Source organism: Buteo buteo, chromosome 3 (assembly GCF_964188355.1).
Source record: "Buteo buteo chromosome 3, bButBut1.hap1.1, whole genome shotgun sequence".
Lineage (NCBI taxonomy): Eukaryota > Metazoa > Chordata > Aves > Accipitriformes > Accipitridae > Buteo > Buteo buteo.
In genome coordinates this window covers 1,000,548-1,027,217 of record NC_134173.1, presented here as the reverse complement: position 1 = coordinate 1,027,217, position 26,670 = coordinate 1,000,548, and the positions used below count along the sequence as shown (strand labels likewise).

Sequence of the window (26,670 nt, the reverse complement as noted above, 5' to 3'; positions counted from 1 at the left end):
TCCTGCATGCAGCAACTTACTCTTTCACTGAGTTGAACAAAGGGGACTGGACTGCTTGCTTACAGAAGGTTTGAAGATGCCTGTTTCTTGCTTAGCTGAGGAAGTTGTGCTGACGTTGATACTGCCCCCCTCTGTAATCATTAAAATTTAGACCATAATTCCACACAAACCTGTCAAAAACAAACAAAAAATACCCAACCCCCAAATGCCACCTTACCTTATTGTATATATTACATTTGGAACAGACAAGAAGATGGCGTGGAAAAGAAGCAGCATGGTAAAAAGGTGCTGGTAAGCCTGCCTAATGGCAGGGCAGTGCTGCCTGCATGTTTGTCCAGACTGCCCACAACGGTGGCAAGTGCAAAACGATACCTGTGAAATCTGGCCCTAGACGTTAAGAGCAGGTACCTGTGCTGTCAGAACGTCACCAGTACAAAATTAGTCTGGGTCGGGAATGGGTATATGGTACAGATTTAAATTAATTGCCTGATAGAAGGTTTGTGCTGCTTTTACATTAGTTGCAGGACAACAGACGTAATCAGATCCAGCATGAAGTTCACCTGGCAAAACAGCTTAGATGCATTTGAACCTGAGAGTAAATTTGTGTCAGACTAGTGTTTACAGCGTGTGGTTGCAGCACTTTTTTATCCTGATACACAGAACCCTAAAGTTACGTTTATTTTAACACCAAATTGCTGCTTCAGCCTGTACCCGCCAAACCAGATGAGAAAAACATCACCAGATGAGCCATTTCCCTTCAAGTAAGTCGAACTTTAGATGACTTTGGGTTTGTGTTATTGCTAATTTAGTGATGCTTTAATCTGGTTTGCTAATGTCCAGCTTGTATATTGGTTTGTGTCTCCGGCATTGTTTGTCTAACATCTTGGAAACTTCAGTAACAGTATCGGCAGATGGAGAAAAGAGATATCTTCCTTTGAAATATCCACATTGCCTTAATTTCGATTGCTTCTGCATCCTAAATCTTACGTCTTCCTTCCTTAACTTGGAGCACAATTTAATTAGTATTTGAAAACCTAATATAACCACAACTATGTCCAAGAGGTATATGATTTTCATTAGATACTGCGATTAGTCACATCTAAGACTTCAAAATAAATTAGTTCATGTAACACTCACATTGCAAACTCTTAGCCCGAAGACATTCTGCTCTAATTGCTCATCATTTTGCACAGATACTAGCAGATGTTTTAGTGAGAAAGATCGGATCATCGCAAGACACTGAGCTGTGATTAACAGGGTCTTAGGACACTTGTTGGTTACCCATGTTTTTATGCTTTGCTATAATCAGGTGTTTTCCATGTGTTGGCTGCAAGAGTCTGGTGCCCCAATTGGGGAACAGGAAGGTGAAATAATAAACACAGCTGCCAGCTCTGAGTCAAAGTACAGCCTGGGTTTATGGGCTCTGAAGCTCAGCTCAGCTGCAGTCAGAGGTATGGCTCTTAAGAATAAAAGAGAGCTCAGAAGAGCTAGACTGGGAGGGAAATGGAGCGGAGAAAAGAATTACTCTTGGGCGGTATCGTCCAAGTGATGGTTTGGGTGTGACTAGGAACCCAGTGAAGACAGCGGTGTGATGCCCGAGTGCTGCTCACCAGTCCCTTAGAGTCAGTTTCCCCTCCTCCTCCCTCAGGCTTGTGAAGACACTTCTGCGTAAAGACTCCCATTCTATTTGCCTTTTGAAACCCATTCTCCAGAGGTCTAAGGATCAGCATTTTGGGTTATCAAGCAGAGAAATAGCTATGGAATTGGTGTTCAGAGGGTGGCTGGGCGCAGGGGGTCTCCCACCACAGCGCGTGGCTGCCCCAGGCCGCTGCCGCCCTGTGAGGGGCTCTGAACCCTTGCCCACAGCAAACGGGAGCTCGCGACCGTGAAATCCCGTTTTGCTAATTCCCGGTCTCCATTTCTGACCGGTTTCAAATCCTGGAGTGAGTCAGGACAAAAGAAAAAAAGAGTAAAATCAGTCTTCCAAAAGGAAAAAGAAGTAAATAGATAGATATGTCTGTCACACAAGTGCGGCCCAGGTGAAATGAAGCCTGGACTTGGCCTCATTCCACAGCTGAAGGAAGCCGGGTTTGGCAGGCCAGAGAGCGGCAGGCAGGGAGGGAGGCAGGGAGGCGGGGAGGGCCCCCTCTCCCCTGCCCCGTCCCTCCAGCCCTCCAGCCCTCCTCCTCCTCCTCCTCCTCCTCCTCCTCCTCCTCCGCCGCCGCCGCCGCCGCCGCCGCCGCCGCCTGAGGCGGCCGGGCCGGCAGAGGGCGGCCACGGCTGGGCCGCAGGGGGGAGCGCCGGTCGGTGGGGTCTCGCCGTCCAGCGTTAAACATGCGAGGGTTTGGGGGTTGTTTTGGGGGTTCCCCCCCCCCCCCTTCTTTGCTCGGTTTGCTTTGTTTCATGTCGGCAACCGAGCGGGGCTGCACCCTGGGCCTTGCCCCCTGTAAAACCGCTCGAAGCGAAGGCCGGGGGTTCGCCCGCCTCCTGCGGGCCCCTGGCTGCAAATGGCGGCGCTGGCTAACGGCCGGCGGGCCCCCCCAATCCCCCCCGAAGGCAGCGGGGTGCCCTCCCCGTCCCGTCCCCCGCCAAGGGGAGCGCCCCTCCGCTTTGTGACCCTGAGGGTCTCGCCCCTCCGCCGTGCCCGGGGGCAACCGGCCGGCCTCCCCCCCGGCCCTGAGGCGGCCGGACGCGGGAACCGGCGGTCGGCAGGCCGCGGGGTGCCGGGGCGGGGGGCTGGCCGGCTTTGGCCTGTCCCCCGTTGTCCCGCCGGTTCTCTGGTGTGAGGGGCCGGGATCTTCGCCAGCGTCGTTCCCCTGGCTTCGAGTCGGCGGAGGCAGGGTCTCGCCGGCCCCCGGTGTCGTGTCACCCGAGGCTCTGCAGGTGGAACGTCCCTCCTGAGCCCGGCGGGTTTGCCGCCCGCCGAATTCACAAGTTTTCTCTTCCCGTGTCGAGAAAGAATGACTGATGAAGCTAATGAACATAGCGCTGCGCGGGGTTAATGATTAACGAAAAAGTGCAGGGCAAGCGGAGAAGCAATAAAGACCAGATAGTTACTGGAAAAATCCCTAGACGTTTCATGAGGTTAAAATTCTGTGGCGCTGCCTCACAGGACGGGAGCACATCAGGGAACTACAGAAAACACCTGTTTCCAGAGTACCTGGAAAAGAAGTGAAATCTCCAAACAGGTAAGGATAAGCTCACTAATGCCTGAAAGTGAAGTTACCGCTGTACTTTCACCAAATAATGTGATCCAACAAGTCCACGTGATTTGTTAAGTATTAAGCTAGCGAGCGTTTAGAAATGCAGCGTAATACGCCAAATGTATTTCTATTTTAATTGACGTGTGCTTAAGCCAATTTTGTTGAAATAGTCAAGAGTTCATGAAGTATTTTAAAATCAAAACATCGCAATTCACAACACCTTTAAGAGAATCTCTCCTTAACTGCTTCTAAAGATTGACTCGAGGGCACCGCTGGTGAAGTGAAGCAGTCTGGAGGAATGGCAGTACCTCTGAATGATGGCGTACCGGGCAATCTTGGAGCTGAATCCCAGCTGACAAGGGAAATTTATCAACCTTTTCAAATTTGGTCTGGCAAAAAAGTTCTTATTGGTTTGAAAATTCAGTTCTCCTGTTCCTGTAGCTTGGTTTCATGGTAAACGTGTCACACTGGGCTTGTCCTCTTGGAAAGGTCCTGTTTACGGCACAGGGACTAGAGCAATCCACATACATTGACATTACAATTTTATGTGTGGTTAAATGTAGAACAGGAAAAATTATTTCAACGCTGGTGGGATTCAGAGAGTAAGAAGATGATGAAATTGGAACTATTGTTCGTGGAGGTATAGTTGGAAAAGGAAGGGGGAATGACATGACAACTTTTACCATTTACCATTTATGTTACGTAAATTTACCATTTATGTCAATGGTAAATAAAATGGGGAAGAAAAAAAAAAAGAATAAATACCCTAATGAAAGTGTGATGAAAAACAATTTTTCCAGTATAACTGTGATGCATGCTGAAAGGTTTCCTTAGGAAGGTGACACTTGAGGGAAGAGCATCCTGGAAGTCTGACATTCAAAGGGTACATCCCCCACCGGTAATGCAGACTAAAAGCAAAGTGAGGAAACTGGAATGCCTGTTGCAGGAATAGGGATTTACTGAGACCAAGGGGGTGGACTGGATTTTTAATTATACAGCTATGTTCTTTCTGCACACATAATGGGGTAAAACTGTTGCTTCTCTGGTAAAACAGAGACTGCCTTCTCACCTATCTGTCCCATACTGTAAAGTTAGTAGAGTGAAATAGCAGGACAGGGCTAGGTGGAAGTTTCATCTGTTTAGAAGATATTACAAAAGCTCTGTTAGCAAAGAGGTTGCTGAAGCCTCATGTTTGGGAGTAAGGAGACAGAACAGGACAGTTTTCAAAGGGTGGCTGCAAGCTGGCATATCAATCTTGTGAAAGTGCAGAAAACTTGAGATGTATTTTGCCTTCCCCCTTTGCCAGTCAGCTGCCTTCTGTTGAACTTCTATTTCGTGGGAAGCATGCGGTCCCAAGAGGAGTAGGTGAGGGGATGGGTAGTAGCATTTGAGATGGTGAGTTGTTACACTGCAGTGGAAAGAAAATTGCTAAAGGTTGTTTGAACTTGTCAGAAAGTTTCCTGGGATGGTCAATTGATACACATCCCTGGGAAATTTCCCTGTTGCTTCAGTCTTTCCCATATTCTCTCTTTAGTATATGTTTCTTACTGTGTTCCTTCCATTACACATCAAAAAGTGGTTGCTTCATTCTTCTGAGGCACCCAAAATGATATATTTTTTTCAATCAATCACAGATAATATATTGCATTATCAGCAAAAATGTATGGCCAACAGTATTTTGTAATACTATCATTTGTAAGTGAAAAAAAAAATCAGTCCAACCTATACAACAAACTCAACCTTCTTCCAGTGTATCCTAATCACAATCCTGTTATTCAGCTCAACTAAGTCTGTTGCCTCTGTGTGTACGCAGGCCTCCAGTGTTCCTCCAATGAGTTGTCTCCCCATCTGACTAATGCTCGTGCTGGTTACATGTTTTATCTCTTGGCAAATATATCTTTCCTATAGAAAACGTTTTGAATGCAACAACTCTTTTGTTGTACCTTTTTCAACTTCTTTCTTGATCCTGCACAGATTGTATCTCTGTCTAGTCACAAACAAACAAACAGGAGAAGAGATCTTATGGTAAATAGTTATTACTTGAAAGGTAAATTGGGATTTTAGTATTAGTTTCTTTGTCAGAGAGCTGGCAAGAGCATTGCGCACTTATAAGGTTGCTCTTACAGTTTACAGCTAAATAATACTATAACATTTTTTCCCCTCTTGCTTTTGAAAGGAACGTTTGTTTTTAAAATTCAGGGAAAGTTTGCTGAGCTCTGTGAAAGTGTAATAGATTTTCATTTTACCCTTCCTGGCTATATGTTTTCAGAGGAGCTGGGTGGTTATAGGGAGTCAAATATAGTTTAATGTTGTTATTCATGTATTATGTCAGACATATTACTTTATTCCTGATTTTATTCTTTGCGGTTTCAAAGGCAGACAGTTAGAGAGATTCTGTCTCTAAGAAGATGACGACTGATGTGAGGATTAACGGCAGGCAGCACATGATGTTTTTTTCCAGTGTTTCTCCATCAGTGAAATGTCATGCTGTAAGTCTGGATGTAGGAACATGGGGTGACCTGAAGGCAAAGATGTGCGACTGCGGTACTGTGTAACCTATCAAGCGGTCTCTATAGAGGATATATATCCCAGTCTGTTACGACAAGACTGGATATGAAGCAGAGAGGTTAGGAAGGTTTTGAAGTGGTTTGAACAAAGATAAAGTGGAAAGGTTTCAGTCACTGAAAGGCGTATAAGGAGAGAGGACATCGGACTCTTCTGATCTTGACACTGGAGACAACTGAAGCTATAGTAGCGGTAACTCTGCATTCCAGTAGAACCTGGAACACATGTAACCCTGAGTGAGGTTTATTATTAGCATTTCAGAATTTCAAGCCAGTCTTGCCAAACTTGGGTTTGTGACATTCCTTATGCTTCAGAAAATTCTTCTTCTTATATACCAAGTACCATCTACTGTCTGATTGCTAGGGTAACGTCAAGCACTGGTGTTAGCAATACTGTCGTGTAATTCGGAGTTCAAGGGATACAGTAACATCTTAAAATGCATAGAAGGATGCTACAAAAAGGAAGGGAATAATCTCTTCCTGCTTGGTGGACAGGATGTAAAGTAACAGGCTGAAATTAATGGAAAAGAGATCCTAGGAAAAAAAAAATGCACTGGAGTTTATTGTTTAGGAAGGCTGTAAATTCAGTGTCAGAGTAATGCTACTTTGCCTATAACACCTCCCTGTGTTCTGCCCTCATTTGCACTCAGTTGTGCTGCTGACAAACTGTTTAATTTAAATGAAAAAAAACCTCACAGTTTTTAGATTTTCTTTTCTCTGACACATGACAGTGCACATACAGTTAATGTGGAAATAACAGGAAGCAAGCATCATTACTATGACTACTTAGTTGTGTAAAAAAGCGAGATGGGAAATTACAGAAATACTACATATGGTGCTTTCTGCTTTTAAAAACAGTCTGAGCTCAGAAAATTAGAAACAGTCCAGCTACTCATAGAACCAGGTATATGAATTTCAAGGTGAATATACATTTCCAGATACATTGGACAGGCTGAAGGCTGCCGAAATGTCAGCATGCTGGGGAGATGGCTGGCAGACACCTTTTCATCTCAGACAGTACCGTAAAGGAACTGGTCTTTCAGTGGGGCTCATATTGTCCCTTTCTGTGCTGTTCCTTTCAAGGGATGGAGAGAGAATGAATGCAAAGGATTTAGGAGGAGGTGACATTTCTTTAATGGCATCCTGTGGGTGCATTGTATTGCAGAGACCTTTTCCTTTGTATCTCACTCTGATTAGCACATTTCTTTGTGCAGTTTTAAAATGCTTGGACAGTTTTCCCTGAAGAAATACATGTGCCTTCCAGCAGTTTTAAATTGCTCTTGATATGTTTGATATCCTTATACATCTGCAAACCCATCAGAATCTTGCTGAGTTCTTGACTGCAGTGTTTCCTGTGGTAATTATATTTTCTGCAGTTTTAACCACACATCATGTGAAAAAGTGTTTCCTTCTGTCTGTTTTTAATCTGCTTTTAATTTCACTGAGTAGTCCCTCTTGGGCTTTTGAAATTTGAAAAACAGAAAGAAGTTCTTTATCTTCTCCCTTTACTCTTTCTTTCCCTTATCCTTTCCTTGGCTTCCCTCATGTTGTTCTGTTTTCAAAGCTAACCAGGCCCGCTCATTTGAATCTTCCCTAGAGGAAGGGTGAGTGCCTTTGAAGAGAAATCTTCTCTTAAACTCCAGGAGGGCAGTGAAGTCTTTTTGAAAGTGAAAATCTGAGAGAATATTGAATATTCCAGAACTGTTCCAACAATTGGTCAAAAGTCACTAGAATATTTTTCATACAATTTACCAACTTGTTCTTATTGGATCCTAACTTCTTGCTATTCTTGATCATACTACTTATTAAACAGAGGTTTTCATTCAACAGTGCCGCCGAGGTTGCTTAGCCTAAGTCGATTAGTTTGCCCTTAAGATTTTTGGAGGCTGAATTCCACCCTCCCTCTGTATGCTATGTTACTTCAGAATTAGTGTTAGTGAGCTTCCTGAGACTCTGTACTGACTATTCAACATGTGACATTCCCAGCTCTCCTACCCTGTTCCTGTGGCTTTCTCTTTAACAGGATTAAAAAAGAGGGGGTGGGGGTGTGGGTAATGCGATGGTGGGATGATGTCCTTTCACTGCAAGCTTTCATATGCTTACTAACAAATACAAAAGCCTGCAGGTAATGCGGCTTTCATGTATTTCAGGCAGCTGATGTAGAGGAGTCTACCAGACTTCTACCAGGTCTCTACCTGTGCCTCACCAGGAACTGCGATTGAGATGGGACATAGAAAGAATGGACTAGGAGGAATACTCACTGTTAGTGATGGCTAGTGACAGGTCTCAGATGGGAGATGATGAGTAAGCCTGGACTGTACTAAAAGATAAACTAACATCTAAGAGAACTTGTGGGAGAGAAAGAGGAATATTGTGTGTATCTTTTGTCCATGGCAATTGACACCAACTCGAGATGTTCCGTAAGATGATAATATTTTCTGCCCAAGCATAAAAGACCAGCTAATTTTACAGAATTTGCATAGGAAGTGGAAACACCCAGGGAACGAAAGAATGGATCTTTGGAAAGAAAGAAATGATGGCTAGAGAATATCTTTTTGAACCATCTGTCGTGAAAGGTAGAAACTAGGAAGGTGTTAACAATGTCTTTATATTAAATATTAAAAGGTTAATAATTAAAAGCACCCTATTGATGATCTAAATTTGTGAGGAAAACCCCCTCATATCAGTAAGTTTCAAAAATACTGTGTAAATGAAATTTAATGTTACAATGTAGATGCAGAGGAAAGGCTTGATTGTAGAGAAGTAGCTTGGAAATCTCTGTATGACTAAACTTAATGCTATTTAGTATTAGAGGACCAATGATAAACTGGGCTATAAAGTCAAACTTCATAACAAATGTAGATACAGAATTATCATTGCCCAGAAATTTGAGTCCTGAGATCAAATAAACTTTCTGGTATTCATTCACCTTAATTAACCAATTCAACTGATTAATTCAAACCAACCAATTACATAATAGAAAACATATAGAAAGCTTTGTAAACAATAACAGCACAAGCGTAGCTTTAAGGAACGTGCATACTCAAACAGAAAACATTTCACACCCCAGCTAGGGTGCAAGTACAGGTATCCCTAGGCAGTCACTAGCTTGCAGCAGGGCCCTGCCACAGTCCTGAGTGGTTTTACCACTGGTGACATGGCCTGAGCCTGCAGAAGAAACAGCCAGCTCCAACTGGATGCACACATTACACATACTCCCATGTTTTTCCTTTCTTTATGTTTTTCAGTGTTTTGATCGTTTTTCTTCTGGCATAATCTTCTCTTTCTTCAGTATTCTTTTTCCTCCAAGGAAATTTATATTTAATGTTGGCATCTGTCCCTAGAATCCTTCTTTTTATCATGTCCTAGAATTTATTTAATTATTTAGTGATATCCTCTATGTCATGTTTGTTGAGGATAACGACATACTACTGCACAGCCTTTACTCAGGTGGGTATGTAAACGCATGCTTACATACATTAAGCTCCCGTTACAAGATCTTTCCAGGCTCTTCCGAAGTCCTTTGTTTGCTGGTTGCTAACATGTCAGGTGCCTCATGCTCTCTCTCGTGTCTTCTGTTGCCTTGAACGTGCCAGAAATTTTTTCTTGGCACTGCTGACTGGGACGACAACTTTTCCCCTCCTGTGCCTGCCTCACCAGCTTTTAAATGGGCCCATATTGTGCCACTATCTTTAGATACCGGGAGACCAGGTACATAGGTGTTGGTTCCTGAGTAAGTATTGCAGGACCACAGTTCTGACACCTACCACACCTGCGGGATAGGTGTCTTATTGTGCTAGGCTACTGAAAATAACATTTATTACAATGCAAAGTTTAAATTAAAAAAATAAAACCCAGAGCCTTACAAACGTGGTTTGTGTTAATGAAAGATAAGGCACACAAAAAAAAATTAGCATCCGTTTTTATGCTTATATGTAAGGATTCTCTGTAGCTGCATCAGCAGCCCAGCCAGTTACAAGGCTGATCTCAAGACTATCTACTCACGACACACAACTTTTGTGTGAATCCATGCCCTGGGTTGTTCTTGTGTCTACCTCTACCTCCTCCCATTCAAGGTAATTTCTATTGTACATCCTAATGAGTATGTTCTTGGCTTTGGGTGATTTTCTTTCTAGCACTGTCCAAGAATCTGAGATACAAACGTATTTTTTGCCCATTTCATCTTCCTTTTTAAAAAAACCTTTTTTACCATTACAGTAATTTGTTACCATGTTGAATGTTGTTCTGTTCAGCCCAGTAATTACTTAGCTGCGTACTAGTCCTTAAATGACTTTAAGATTGAGTGGTGAACTACTCATTTGCTACTACTGTGGCTTCCTCACATGTTTCCTTCCAAGGTTTAAAAAAAAAACAAAGACAAAAACAAAAACAGAAAAAAGAAAAAATCTCAGTCTTTGTTGTGACAATGTTTTCTTTATTTTGGAGGTTCCTTTAGACAACATTTTTCTAATTTTTCAAGAGCAGATTTCTTATCCTTTTAAATACATATTTCTTAAAAATACATTGTGCCCTCTTGGAGCAACAGTTTTTGATGTTATACCTCTTTATGAGTAGTCATTTTAAGGGCACATAAATTTAGGTGAAATTTCATAGCTGGCAGAAGGAGTTAGGTATTAAAGGTGGTATAGCGAAGCCAGTGTTATTAATCTTTCTTACAAAATAAAAAACTTTATTACAGATCAGTAACCACTGTCTGTTAGCACCTTCTTTCTCACCTGTTCTTATTTAACCTGCTGTTGAAAATGGCTGTTAAAAAACACGGTTTAGTTACCTGTTTATTTAGAAAATCATCCCTAGCTCTCATGTTTCATTGGTTTTGAAACTTAAAGTGATCTTGATGTTCTGCAGGTTCTGTGGTGGACCTATTGGCTTGTTTGTGCTGTTTTACTAGGAAAGGCATGTTCACACACCTTTGATTTATCTTTCTTGTTCCTAGCATAAAGTGTAGCCTCCACAGCCTTGTTCTTAAAAACAACTTGTGATGGAGGCTATTTGCTGCACATTGCTTTTAAGTATTTATTTTTAGTGTACATATGTTTGGTACATAAAATGCAAAAATATATGTGAAGAAGGGTGATCACTATTCTGAAGCTTTGCACATTATTACATCGTGTTATTACAACATTATTACATTACAAAGAGTATCACATCTAATATAGCTGACCTTGCCACCAGGTACTGATTTGCCATCTTCTTGCAGTTTCTACTGCTCAGCACTACTCCATGTTAGAAGTGAATCCAGTACTTGTTTTCAGAAGAGGATTGGTCTTTTGAAAAAATACAGTTCCTACAGACTACTGGTAGTTACTTTAACAACAGAAGCCTTGATAAGTAGTGAAGATGCTTTGAAATTACTAAGATGATGCATCAAAATTTTTTTTTATCCAAAGCAGCATTAAACATCCTTTCGCTCAAGAAAAGTATCTGTAAAAGGAAACCAGAAGGAAAACAGAACAAATGTAGACCTAGAAGCACCATTCATGTATTTGAAAAGCAGCAGGAAGGTTATCTTTTCAACCAGATAGGAAATGGTATGAATATAAATGGATTATTCAATAGGTATTTAACAGGATGATCATAGAGAGAAATATGAAATGGGCAGTGCTAGACGATGGTATGTAGCTGAGCGGTGAGTACAGGAAGGTGCGTCTTCTGCTGTAATTTGTACATTATTCCCCGCTTCACTGTACAGTGCCTCTACACTCCTAGTTCAATCCCAATATTCAGCCCATTTTTCCTGGAAAAGAATAATTAAATTTAGATGCCTGATGAGGATGTGAATACAGCTTCATTGTAAGAAAACCCACAGCTCCACCTATCTCTATTCCAAATTCAACAGGCAGAGCCATAGCGAATGTTTTGAGTCTTAACACATGTTCTGGATCCCTTATTCCCCAGTCTTCTTCCACATGCTAGTTGAGGATGCTTCTGGTCACCTTGCCATCACAGTTTTACAGCTTGTCTTCCTGGGTAGCAGCAGTAGCAGCCAGCAAAGCTGTAAGCTGCAGAGCTGAAGAGAAGTATATTGTCTTGAGGATCCAGAAACAGTGTCGGGCTTTTCATGACAGCTTGCTATCCTAGGATTGGTGGAAACCAACTGGTTTTAATAAGTATCCATTAACTATATAACACTATTTCTCATGTTTTTTCAGTGAATAGGAAGTTTCTTCCTTTGTAGGGAGCTCATGTAATTCATCCCTTGTTTAACATAGCATGGAGTTATTTCCTTTATCTTACCAATGTTGCAGGCTTGAAATATGCTTGACATGCATTGTACTTGCAGTTGAAGAAGCTTGAGTTAAGCATTATTTTTTTATATAGTAGATTAATTACTCCAATTATTTTTCTTGAAGACAGCAGTTACATAACATGTAGACTACTGACCTGGGTTGTATGAGTTTATTATTCTGTAAGATACAGTAAATAAATCATAATTTTGATGAAAGGTTAGTGTGATTTTATATGCCGAACACACATATTAAGAAACAGAATTAGCAACAAATGTAAAATATTAACTGCTTGTAAATAATTCACAAGTCATAGAATGTAAATGCAGAGCAGTTCTCTTAATTTTTGCTTTGGTGGGCAATAGGAATAGGTTTAGACTGGTGTCTTGTTGAAAGAGAGAAACTGAAAATACTATCCCCTAGAATTCAGCAGAAGCTGTAGGCAAGTAAGGTATTTTGCTCCATTATATGTTGCAATGTATGTAACATAAAATGTGGTAGTGATTCTCCTTCCCTCAGCATACTTTCCCTCCATTCTGTATTCTCTGAGCACCGAAGAAGAGTGAAAAATGTCATTTCTTAACCACTTCTGCTGACAAAAGTTAGCCTGGTGGTAGAGGTGGAAGAGACATCTCTTAAGACTACACAAATCAAGATCGCTCCTAAATAAAAGGGAGAGTTTTTTAAAGGGTTAGCAGGAAGGAAAAAAACAGAAATCTCAAAACTCCTGCATGTTTCCTAGACTCTCTTTCAGAGAACGGTGCAGAATGTCAGACTGCTGTAAAGGCAGGCTGCTTCTAGTCTGGCAGCATCTGACCTCAGTACACAGAGGTTCAAAATCTGTGCCTCTGACCAGAGACAAACTCTGCCAGAGTGTGGGTGGGGAGGTGCTGCCACTTTAAACCTGGCCTAGATTTAGGTCATTTGGATTCCAAATGGAGTTGGAGCCAAATGTAGTAACACAGACAAATAAGCTGGGAGAGAACAACTCTTCCTAGCAAAAGACTTTATGGACTCTGCCCCTGAGGACTTACCCAGAATTGCACAGCATACGGCAAAGACTTGCACCTGTACTTGAAAACAAGAACTTGAACTAAGGTCTCTGAGCACAAAGGTAATGAATGCATTGGACTATCCTTCTTATTTAATTGCCTGTCTCCTCCAGTCACATGTAAATCCTGTCTAAATGAGAGCCTGTCTCTCCTAATGGTAATGTGGAAGCTGTGATTATCTGAGGTGTGGGAGTGAACAGTATCATAAGGAGAACAGATGGCAGGCAGTTCTGAGTGGCGATACGGCTGGCTGCGCTGTGGTGAAGCTACCTGCAGCAGCTTAAGCTGTTATCTTTCCTGGCTGGCTGTTTTGCCTCCTAGCTGGAGATGATTGCCCTTCTTATGGAGTTGGCAGGATGGAGAGTGTGAACACTTGGTGGCTCTGTCACCCAATGCTACAGGGACAGGCAGGTTCTTTTAGGGACCTGTGGTAGAATGAGGACTGGCCACAGGGTTGTAGTTACAATTAGAGCTTTATTATTGCATAAAATATTTCATTATCAGCATATCTTACTGTTATCTACAGTTTCTAGCATTTAGTGTAGCTTATTGCTGCACAAAGTTTTTATCAATTATCATACTTTCAGTTAAGCAAAATTTCTAGTCATCCGTGTAGCTTTCTTACTATCTAGAGTCTTCAGTCACCTAGACTTTTAGTCACCTGGACCCTCTGCAGATCGGGTCAAATTCTTAACAATCAGTGCATGATATAATAATCAGACTTCACCCAAAAGAACATGAGTCAGTCACTCAGTCTTTGGAGGAAGAAGGCAATGGTGGATGCATCCCAGAGCACTGGGGGATCACGGGTTTTGCTGTCCAGCAGCAGGACTTGCAGCTGCTTGATTCTGTAGGCAGTATTATTTCATGTGCTGTTACACTTCCCCTGTTCCGTAACGGGTGTCACCACATCCTGGCAGCAATGCTTAGCGGGCAGACAGTCTTGTCACAATGCTGACAAGGGATCTGGCTGTTCTATAACAGGGGTCATCACATCTTGGTGACAACCACAGTGTTGAAAAAGGGAAGAGAGAAGGAGGTGATACATGATTGGCACGCTTACATTTTATGGCCCTTTGTCTTAGGAAATGGCATTGCTATTGCTAACCATATTACCAGGAGTCAGGAGCAGGGCATACTGGTCCCATGGCTCCAGCGCAAAGCTTCATCTTAGTGTAAATGCATCTCCCTAAGCAAAATCACACACTGCAGTTGAGTGCGGCTCTCAAGCGGTTGAGACCTGTACACGTATCACTGCCAACTCTGAGACAGAGACAACAACCCACAGCAGAAGGTAGGAAACATTCATTACCTTACTCATCACTTCAGCTGTGAATGTGTGTCTGTGACCAGGGAGACCTGTGGATGTGGAAGATTCAGCTCCCGCTCAGTTCTCCAGAGCCCTAGGTCTGTGATATGCATAAAGTAATTTCTCTTTCTTTAAGGAAGTCTATGTACTCAGTAACTTTTGTGTTATATTAAGCATGAATTCTCCAGAAAATTGGCATTGGTCTTTTCTAGAAAGGTGCTTATGTTGGCACAGGACTGAAGGGGAGTCAAAGACACCTTTGCAACAAAGCTGTCAGGGAGGAAGAGCAAGAAACACCAGTATGATCCCTTGCCATAGTACTTGCTGTAATCCCGGACAATTGAGCACGAATGTGCTTTTGATGAGGAGACTCCAATGTTGTTTTCACTCAGAGCTTTTATTGGTGGCAAATGCTCTTCCAAGCTTATTGCAAGTAGTGCATGGTAGTACATGGTCTTCATGACAATGCATTAATCACAGCCAGTGACAAAATGTCTTCTGGACCAAGCGTTATGTGATCTTTGATATCTTTGTAAACAGTAATCAAATCACTTACATAAGAACAAGCACTGCAGTGTATTCCCTCTGTATCTCAAGCCATCTTGTCCCTCATGCCTCACCTGGGTCTGTCTTTTCACACATGCAGTGGACTACTCCATTCATAAACTAACTGCTCTAATTTGCTTTTCTGACATGAGGTCTTAATGGCACATTTAAGCCCTGATAGCAGTTCATCTATCAGCCACAGCTTCTGTGAGGCTCACAGTGGTCAATGCTGGAGAAAATTCTTTCTGTGAGCAATATATGGCTGGATGAGTGCCCCAGCAGTGCCTACACCCCCAGGTAAGCACATCTTCTCAGCTCACAGCAGAAGCTATTCCTATCTCTGTATTGGAAGAGCCTGCCTACTGTGATTGCAGCCTGCTCTCACTATCGCTGTGACTCTTCACAGCCTGTCAGTTTTTCTGTTGACATTTTTTCAGTTCATCACAACCTCTCTCTTTCCTGTAGGCTTGCTTCCATAAGACTAAAGTGCTTAGGCTGCCTCGAACCAGCAAGTGGGATGCTAACTCCTCCGAAGCTGTGTGTTTGAGTCTGTGTCCATGTTCACTTTGCTAGCAGTTCCTTTTTATCCTTTGGTTTACCTTCACATGTTCACACAGACAGCAATACAGAACTGAGCAGGGAAAACAAGTCACACATAAAATATTCATGAAAGATAAGACAGATACTTTCCCAGTTTGTCAGCTCTGTCTGAGATTCATCTCCTGGCTAATCTGTTGCAAAGTCTGCTTATGTTCTGCAGGAGACTTAGTTTTTATCCTTGTATGATGCAAGTAATCCATCTATTTGTGTCTGAAGGCTTTATTTAATTCTTACTTTCTTCCAAAGGAAACGTACCCTGTGTTTTATCCAGAAAACAGTTGCACATTTCTGCTAAAATATTCTCATCTTCATGGCTCATGCAGATTTGGACCTTGTTTATGGAACATGTAAGGACTTTTCATTCCAATACATCTGAGTGATTCTTAGAGGTTTTTTCTTTCCTTTTCTTTTTTGTAGATAATTTTCTTTTCCATTATTGGTATTATTACATTCTTGGAAGAATATATTGGGGAAAAAAAGGACAAAGACAGGGTTCTACTACTGTGGGTTTTTTTCTGAAGAAGCAACAGTGAGGGAAGCAGAAAATATGGCCTATAGCCTCCAAATAGCATCCTCAAACTATGGATAAGGAGTAAACCAAATACTATGCAACAAAGCAGCGGTTTTTCTTACGCTTAGGCAACAGTGGCAGTTCCTTTGACAGCAAATGTTGAAAACAGGCACAAACATTGTGCTAGCACAATTCCTAATTAATTGTTTCAGGTTATTTTCTCAGTATCTAAGATATTGATGTCATCTGAGTCAATTCAAAGCTCTTCACATTATAGCTCAGAACAGGTTTTTTCAAATAATGTTAGGCTCAGCGACCTACAGCAGAAACACATCTTGACCAAATTCAGTAACTAGAGTCACACTGAGAGGCTAGCATGAGGTAAGTGTCATCCTATTCAGGTGAGGGAAAAATAAAACTGGGAGTAAAGCCTTCTAATCGTAACTGGACTGAAGGCCTGAGAAAACTGCCTTTTAATTTCTAATCTGCATTGTATAATGACGGAAGAGGTGAAAACTGTTGGGAAATGGGTATGAACAGTTTAACTCCCTCTGCTTTAATCCATGTCCGTGCACATGGACTGGCAATGGGACTGCAAAGTGACTGATAACACATTGTCTGCATCATTCTCCGGTTCTGCGCTGGAGCCTTCTGTTCAAACATGTTATCTCTCCCACCTTGTTTGCAAACCAGAGAGTTCAGCAATGGTAATAAATTGGTACCATTACTGCATGGGCACAGCATCATTATATATCATCGTCAGGGTGACATACCTCCATGTGCAAAAAAACATGTTGAAGCCTGTCTTGTATTAACTGTGAATAATATGATCTGTTGGTTGCTTACCAACAAGCCCTGGCTTTTAAACCTTTTAGGATCATCTTTCTCACATGCTGGTTTCTTGGATTTTGAAACAGTTTGGCAGTAAAGGGGAGATCTCTATTCATTGTGTTTCAGCAGTAAGAGAAGTTCTTCTCTGTGAAAGACCCAGCACGCTGAAGGGTCAGGAACACATTCGCAGGGCTGCAGCAGGTCTGACTTAGCCAGCACCTATTAAGGGAAACTTAATGTTCTTGCTTTTTCCCACCACAGAAAGATTCTGTTAAGCAAAGATTTGTGTATTGCCCATGGTTGATGAGGAGAATTATGAAAAGTAGTACGAGCCGGAAGAACTACTAGACTCAGAGAGAGACATGGGCTATGCTTTTTAGAAGGGCATTTAATTCCCTTTTTCCACCTTGCCTGTTGTACCTCTCACACTTTATTTCCTTTTTTCTTCCTGAAAAATAAAAAAAAAAACCATTTCAATAGAAAATGCAATTATTGCCTGGTCACAGCAACTTTTAAGATAACTTACAGGTACAGCAGGGAAGTAAAAACACATCAGATGACTTTGAGGTGGTATTTCAATACTCTGATTGATTAAACCAGCATTTTAATACTCAGATCTTAATTTTAGTTTCCATTTTTAATTTCCTTTGAAAGTTATTTACCTTTTGCAAGCCATTTGGATGAAACATTAACGTTAGATTCGAGTTATCTTTATGTTTACTAGAGACATCTTCAGTTTCTGCATCTCTTATACCCTTACAACATATTTGGAATTTTCAGCCTTTTCAGGCGAATTCAGGGAGAAAGAAAAAAAAAAAATAGGAAAAATCTCCAAACCCTTTTATTTCTTATGGGGTCCCAATTTGTCCAGGCTGTAACCCTGCGCACTCAGGAGTTGATTTGCAGTGGAAAACAACTGAGAGCCAGCTGCAACTGACTCTGGGTTTCTTGATGCTTTCAAGATTATAGACGTTGCATTATAGACACTACAGCAGGCACAACCCAAGAACTGAAAATGCAAGTCAGGTCACAGAGTAACATCAAGCACAAGCGCAATGAGAGCCTCAGGCTGACCTGTGAATTTTAGGTCCTGTTTTTATTTTGAATCGGCTCTTTCAGAATCGTAGCAGAGTTATAATTGGCCTTATTATAACAGCAAACACAGCCATGATAGTTTTAAAATACATGACAGCCAGAACTTTTTCCTCCTTCACAGAAAGGTTGGCTGTAATCCTGCAGTGCACTAGAGACCAGTCTGGGAGCAGTGGCTGTCCCAGATCTCCTGCCACACTACCTGTCTATAAGCTGTTCAGGACTATGAAATGCTGGTAGTATTTTTTAAAACAAACTCAAACTAAATAAAAATGCCAGGCAGTTACCTGGATTCATCTAGGAAAGAGAACTCCCTGTAAAACTTTTGTTTTAGAATAGGGGAACAAATCTTGAACATTTACTACTGCTTTTAAGCATGTGTATGGTGAAAGAGAGAAACTGGAAAAAGTTAGATACAGCATATCCGAGGATGTTAATCCCACATGTATACCTGTTCAGAGCTTGCAGTCAGTTGAGTGGTATTTCAACCATACCTGTGTTTCTCTCCTGCAAATAATGTTTCACAGAAGCAGTTCAAAGCACTTGCTTCTACAGCAACAGCCACAGCAGAAAAGTCCTGAAGTGTGTGTGTAACACAGACCAGGAGCGTGTGATCAGACACTCGCTGTCAGACTCGTTACTGGACTTCATGGAAGGAAACACACACCGCTTCGCAGTTAACGTCGGCAATGGCCGTTTCTCGGTCAGCTCCATCTGCCTTTCGGGTAGCTTTTTTGCTAAGTATATTTTGGAGGAGGTGTGGGAGGAGGGGGAGATGCTGCTGCTGCTGCATGTTGAATGCAAAGCGCTCAGCTGTGATAGGCTGAGGGGACGCGGATACGCTGCCTATGGACGCCGGCAACTGCATCCTCTGCGCTTTATAGCTGTCACAGAGGAGGAAAGAAAGACAGTGAGAAAGACAGAGGGGAAGGAAAAACCTTACCAACTCACTGTAAGTAACATTCTTTGTCCTTCATGCTTTGTCGTTATTGAATTCGAGCAGGTCCGTTTGGATTGATGCAAGAAGTGGTTACTTAGAGTGGGAGCTTGGCTAATAAACAGCCAGCCTGTGTTATTTTAGGGATAATCCATGATACTCAAAAAGCGTTTCTTTTTAACCTAAGTTTGCACCATGTACTGGGCACCTCTAATTTTGTGTTTGCTTGTTTTTACATATGATGTATGTCAGCTATAACTGTTTATGTGCATTTATGCCAACTCCCATGTATCCAAAAGTTTATATCTTGTCTTTCCAAGTGCAACAGTTCTGACCAACCAAGAAGACTTTGAGAAATTCTCTGCCAAATATTTTTAACAATAAAATTTTCAAGATAAATTCAATGCATGACTTTTTAGGGTGGGGTTTTCCTTAGAAATAACACTTTCCCATCACTGTAATAAGACCTCAGAAGGGAGGATTACTAAGTTGCAGACTGTGCCAGTGACAGCAATGAATAAAACCAGCAACTTCTAACTGGAAAATGAAATTTTTAAATGAAATGTAGAGCCTGTGACATATATACCTAATTCTTGGCTTGTGCAAAGGTAGAAATACGGAGTAGATCCAGCTTCTTTTTACTCATGCTCATCTAAAATTCATCCTACAGTCCTTATTCAGGCAATACTTCTATTGCTAATAGTAGAAGTTGAGCTTAACAGTAGCAACAGCTGCAAAAACCTTCAGTTGGGTTCAATAGCACAGAAAGTCCTCATGGCTTCAGCGATGTCACTGTAGCACCACAAGCCTTTAAATTTCAATATATTCTGCAACAATCAGTTGGCAGAATGGAAAGTGCACTTGTCTCATTTATTGGAAATATACACAGTTATTACTTTTTTTGAGACAATGCAGCTATCGGTTTAAGGTGCTATTAATGGGTCTATGCATTCTTCCTTTCTGTATTTAATAATAGGAGCTGCTAAAAGATTTTATTATGTTAGCCATTCTTTATTTTACTTTGATGAACTGGAGAACGGGCACTCATAAAATTATAATACGTTGAATATACATCTCTCCTCATTTGTTCTCTTTTTCCCCTTTTCCTCTTTGTTCTCTTTTTCTTCCTCATAACAAATTTCCTAGTAGTATTTAGAGATCTTTTGCATTTTTATTTAGTTAATATAAAAAGCAGATTCTAAAATTATAGACAATACTTTTTAACAGAAATAATGAATAAGCTGAATGTTGTCTACATAACACAATATTATACCTATAAATGTATTTATGTATTTAATACTTAATTGTGCATAAACTGCTCATTTGTATGGTTCAGTTTGAAATAAAGTAGAAAACAGTTCGCAAATGAACATTATACTGAATATACGATCTAAAGACCAACAACAATTTTCGGTAACTTCACTAAAATAAAATGTTGTCATGTTCTAATTTCAGTGCGCTGAGGTAGAAAGAGTAGCTTAAACAAAGCAGCAAAGGATATGTCAACTTTAGATTGTGTAGTGTAGTTGTCCTGTGACAAATTCCAGCAAAATTAGAGAGCAAAGAGTTTATGTATTGATAAAAAAAGATACATTGATAACATTTAAGGTTTAACACGATTGTTGTTTCTACCCGAAGTTAAGAGCAAAACTCAACCTTCTCCAGTAAAGTAGGACTTGATCTGAAGAAGTATGCAGTGGTGACTATATCCATTGATTCTTGCTGGGGACAAAAGTACTCAGACATAATGTATGTTGGTAAAATTGTATTTCATCGATCATAGAGTGAGGCTGTTGATGCATTTGAATACAGACCGTGCTTACAAAGTAGTAGAGGTTGATAATTAGGCAGGGTGCCTCCCGAGAAGTTGTGATCTCCTCAGCTGGCAGATGTTGAATATGCTGAAATTCATCCTGGGAGGTGTGGGATCCCTGCGAGCATGGAGCCTTTATCACTCTTATAGGCCTTCAAGAAAACAGACCGCTATTAAATACTCTAGAGAGAGGCTCAGTTTCCCTGAAATTTCCGTTTAGTTTCAGAAAAGTGGCCTGCATTATTTTGCAGTATAAGTCCCTTTGACTTAAGTAGATATTTCAAGTACACACAGATTGTAATGCTCAGCCCTTCAAAAAATATGGATGCTCTCAAATAGTATTTTCATTTTAAACCCTAAGGGCTGAGTTGACTGAGGTATTTTGCTTCTTAGAAAAATCACATTCTAGATTTTTAAAATACACCGGCATAGAGGGAAGCTTGCTCTCTATGCATTCTGTTGTTGCATTGTACATGTGTTGTATATGCATGTTAGAGGTAGAAGAGAGAAATATTCTGTACTGGTAGAGGTGAAGTAATTTGCATTTTTATAGTACTAACTGGTAAGCATTACAGTTGTCAGATATTCAGTCTACTGGATGTGGCTTCCATAGCAAGTAATACTTTCAAGCAGATGAAGTGAGATCTATAATGAACAGTGGAGGAAAAGAATAAAAATAGGGATGAGAGTGTAAGTGGGTCTTGTCACTCACAGAAGAACAAATATAAAATAGGAGGTGAAAAGGAAAATGTAAATGACCGCTGTGTTCTTGCAAGGGGTATGCCTTCACGGTTCCTGGTGAGATATGTATATTACAATAGGTAAGGAACTTTCAAGCAGGGACTTTTAGGAAAGAAGATGCATGGATACATTAAAATAGATAGGTGTTTAGATAGATTTTAATTTCTCAGCATTGTCTTTGGGGGAAAGAAGAATGAAATACTTTGCTTCAGATTGAAGCAGATTGATGTATTTCACTGGATCAAACTGAATTGAAAGTTCATTTGAGGTTAGCTAGATACTAGTCTATATCAATTTATAACACTGCAGCAACTATGACAGATTTGAGATGGATGGTTCATCCTCCCATTCTTTATGCTTAAGCTTCCTGGTTCAATTACTTCTCCCATGTAAAACAGTGGGTTTCCCCTGTAATGTAATTCTTTATCCTGAATTTTGAGAATGCTATTGCAACAGTGACTTATGACAGAAGTATTGCAGCCAAAACAACGTTAGGATGAGCCAGTGAACCCTCCAGTTCTTGGGAAGAACTATAGTTGGCAAATAACAAATAAGATCTCAGTGATTATCTAAAATGTGTATTTTGTCAAACTGAGTTGACGAATTTCAGTTCCATGGTCATAGGCTGAAACCATAGAATGTGTATCTGACGCTTAGATCTAAATTTTATTTGCTTATCCTGATATCCAAAAAGAACTTGGTCCGAACTGCTAATAATAAAATGACAATAAATTATATCACTATACTATATAGGAACAAGATGATGCAAATATTACTTGGAATAGAAAGAAATTTCACATACAAAAAAATCTAGGTGGTAGAAAAATGGTCACAAGCTATACATAACGTAGTATCTATGTTGTGGTAATATGATAAAGTATTTTTGTCTGTGTGTTTGTGAGTTGTTTCGAGCTTACACACAATGCTATTTAATTTATGCCATTTGATTTATATTTTGAGAAAAGACCAAGCTATCCACAGAGTCTTCCATGTTAAATGATGCCCTATATTTCATTGATACAAAATAAAGCTGGAGTAGTATAGTGATACTATTCTGACATTGTACTGACGGTCCATTGGACCCGCAGCTACTCAATGTTCAGTTCAGCTGAACTGATCCATGTGTAAAAGTCAGTAGGGATAACTGTAACTCAGTGGTGAGCAACAGTAGTGCTAGAAACACCAAATCCTCAAGTACTGAGTCAGTTCAGTCTCATGCAACTCCCACTAATTTGGCAGTCATGGGTTAAATACTTATTTTCACAGCTTTCATCTCTGAAGCCAGAGGAAAAAAAACAAACAGATTAACACATGCAAGTTCTTCAGAGCATGCTATAGAAATGAACTGATGAATGAAGTAGCATGAAAGAAATAATGGTAGCATAAGTTAAGGGTTAAGTTAGAGATACTTTAAAAAAGAAGTGAAACAGTACAATATTTAGATTTCTTCTGGCAAAAATATCTAAACCAAAGAACTGAGCCTTGGGGTGTAATTATATTGCTGCCACAGAGATACATATTGATTGCTGCTGTTCATGCTGACTTATTTAGAAATTTTATTAAAACTTTGAACTACAATCAAAGATATGTTAAATGAAAAAGCACATAAGATTTAGGGGATATTGAAGAAATGGAAACATCCTGATTGTAAAGGAGTAGAAACAAAACTGCTTGCTTAAACACAGTGTTTCAAAGGGGAGATGACACACAAAGCTGCCCACCAGAATCCTCTGAGGACCATAATGACTACTGGTAATGTGTTTCTGGCAACTTAGTAGCAAGATCTGAGAAAGGTCCTAATTCCCCTTTCAGAAAGGCGTAGAGGGAGCCAAGTAAACACTTACATGATGGTTAAAGAGGGTAATATTACTCTAACAAAATAACAACAAGAACAGCTATTCTGTGGGGGGCTAGAAGTCCCTACTGTGCAGATCCTTGCTTTCCGAAGTGGTTCATGACCTCCAGCAGCACCCTGCCTTCTTAAATAGCAGCAGCAGCTGCTCCATACAAATCCCAGATCCTCTATTTGTAGCAGCAGAGATGTCTCTAGGACGGTGTTTATCAATGATGTCTTTCTTTTGTCATGTGACAGTACTAATTCAAATGTAATAAAGCCCAGAAGGATCTCTCTTTTCTCCAAGTGATGTCCTCAGTTACAAATCCTTAGCACAAATAACTGATATCTAAGAAATTGTCTCTTAATTACATAATATTCACATTGTGCTTAATATAATTATTTCCTTATAGAGTGAAGATCTGATGGTATGTGAGCTAAGCATAGTAATTCTTTACACCAGCAGTGACTATCTTTGTTTCACTTGCTAGTTTTCTTACTGGATCCCAAGGAACAGTTTCACTCACTCAACCTGAGTGTATAAAGTCTCTTGGATGCTTTTTAGGCACTGTGGTCTCAACTTTGTATTCACTGAGCACTCAGAATGCACAGCCACATACAGTAAAAAAAGTTGGGTGGGCCAGGATGGCAGGAGCAGGCACCCTAGCAATATGAATTTATGTTTGCACAGCACTTTGCAGGCAAACTTCAGCTCACCTCATCTGAGCCATGTGTCGCCTTGGGTGTGCTCACACAGTCTCTGCCTAGCTCAAAGCACCCCTAGAGCTCCAGCCCAGCGTCTTGGAAATAGGGACAGCCCCAGACAGAATTTCCTCACATCTTCCTGCAAAATACAGTACACGTCAATTAGAATTCTAATTAAAACCTCGGTAAGAAATAAGGTTTTGTTAATGGTACAGCGTGTGCATTTACAGTGAAAGAGTAAAGAAGCTAAATTTTGAGGCAAGACAGGATGCAAGAAGTAGATAAAATGACAGGGCAGCACAGTGGATCACTGTGATAACTATGATTATTGTAGCTTGTTATTATAGATTTTAATAGAGACACACAGCATGCTGTTTTCTTAGATCTCTTCTTTATAAGGCAGGAGGCAGTTGATTATGTGCCACATAACAGTGCCACATCCTTGTGTCAACCAGCAGCAGTACAGATTAAATCTGTGATTTCTGAATCATCATTGACATACCTCTCCTGCTCTTCGGTGCTAAAGATACAGCCTATCTGTATTAAGCTAATCTACATCATGATCTAGGCATCAAAGATTTAAGAGTGTGATTTACTTCTATACAATGTCCAGCTAATACCAGCGTGGGGCAGAGTGCAACACTGTATGGATATTGGCCTAATATGCAGAAGTAAAAGAGCATATGGTCTTTTCAAAAAGGCCATATAAGTGATCCTATAAATCATCTGAATAACAGGTTAAAACTAGTAAAATTTTCCTTCAAAAGTGACTGTTCTTTTTTTTTTCTTTTCTTTAGGGTTTTTCTGATAATAAGTCCTAAACTCTGATACCCATGGATGCTGCAGAGTTCCGCAAGAGAGGGAAGGAGATGGTGGACTATATTGCAGATTACCTGGAGAAGATAGATAAAAGACAGGTCTTCCCAGATGTGGAACCAGGATATCTAAGACCCCTCATTCCAGACTGCGCACCCCAGGATCCTGAGAGCTTTGAGGATGTCTTTAAAGACATTGAGAAGATCATTATGCCAGGGGTAAGAAAAATGGATCTGTAGTGTAATGTTCAATACCACATTTAGGTTTTCAAAGACTTTAAGGAAAGTGTGAATTCAAGACTGTGCAGCTAGACCTTACAAACATAAGTACTCACACTGATTAGCTTTTAGAAGGCAAGAGTCTGCTTTATATCCATAGTTAAATATGATCTAACACTTTACACAACTAATGTTTTCTGTTCTTGCTGGAAATAATCAAATCATTCTTTTGCTTCATGCGAGGCTTGCTTTTGGAAATAATCCCTTTTCCTCTCTTGAATTGGTTAAGGCAAAGCTTCATAACTTTCAATTTCATGTGATATTTTTGCTACTTGCAAAGCACAGTAAATATTTTATAAAATGGGATTTTTATTAGTCTGCTGTGCCTAAAGTGTTCCTTCAAGCTGATCTTTAAATGTTAAAATTCTCTTAGGAGACTTCTTTTTATTACAGAGTTGGCTAGAAAGGATTCTTCCCAATACTTCTGCTGTTGACTTACTCTCCTAAATGTCAACTTCTTCTAGTACCTTTTAAGGCAGATGGCCACTACCTAAATATTAGTCCTTGGATAGATCAGTGTTGGACAGACAATGCAGAACAAAGTGTCTGGCATTTGTCCAGTTCTGAATATTTCTTGTTTTTCCACTCATGGTATACCTTTTTTCTTTTAAATATATTCTTGTCTCCTAAGGCCTCTAAGTAGCTTGAAGAGGACCGGTTTATTAGTAAATGTTAGTGAGGAATCTCTCCTTTGGATCTCTCCAATAACCACTTTGGGTTGCTTCTCTGGATGTAGGTAGGTGATATGATTGCTATGTGACTGGGCGTGGAACCACTGCTCTGCAAATGTGTTTAGTCAGTGTATTATAATACCAATTCCTCTTCATTGACCAATGTAAATATTTTATATTCAATATGACTTTATCTTGTTTCCCTTGGAGGCAACCCTGCTGTCATTTCACAGGCAAAAGCTCCACTGAAGTCAATGGAAATCTCTCCACTCTTCTCAAAGACTTGTGGATGAAGTCTTAAATCCAACAGAATTAAATCAGTGCAGATTAGATAAGAGAATTATGTCCAACACATGCAAATACTTTCATCGCTGCTCATAGATATGATAGTCTTTTCTTTTTCATTGGAGGAAAATACTAACCAAATTTTTTTGTCTGTGAAGTAGAACAGAAAACACTTTGCTTTGAACACTTGAGAACATTCAATAAAATATCAAATTGAAAAATAAGAGATGAATCGTTTGAGAATAGAAAGTGAGACATTGAATTCCAATTATCTCATCAACATCTCCTGTTCCCTCTTTAACTAAATCATTTTTTCTTGATATTTACATGCCCTGCAAATAAACTTACTTTTACAGTGATATATTCTGAAGAAGAAATATTCTATCCAAAACTTTCCTCTCGTGTGAAGTGTTAGTGTTTGTGACACACAGAGCACAAGTACATAAATCCCAGTTCTTACAGTAACTCTGATTCTGCCTGTGTTGTTTATACTAAATACTGAAGACTCACATGAGCACAGAATCACAAAGTCATAGTCTAGTAGAGGTTGGATGGCACCTGTGGAGATCATTTAGTCCACCCCCATTGCTCAAAGCACAGTCAGTTAGAGCAAGTTGCTCAGGACCCATGTCCA

General features: G+C 40.5%; 1 protein-coding gene across 1 annotated transcript in view; it reads left to right on the top strand.

Annotated features, from left to right (window-relative positions):
- Positions 1-3,051: 3,051 nt before the first annotated feature.
- Positions 3,052-26,670, top strand: part of DDC (dopa decarboxylase) — a 76,746-nt gene continuing 53,127 nt past the window's right edge. The window contains exons 1-2 of the mRNA XM_075022690.1: positions 3,052-3,188; positions 24,784-25,020. Coding sequence (XP_074878791.1) covers positions 24,820-25,020 — 201 coding nt within the window. The 5' untranslated portion in view covers positions 3,052-3,188; positions 24,784-24,819. The remainder of the gene's footprint in view (positions 3,189-24,783; positions 25,021-26,670) is intronic.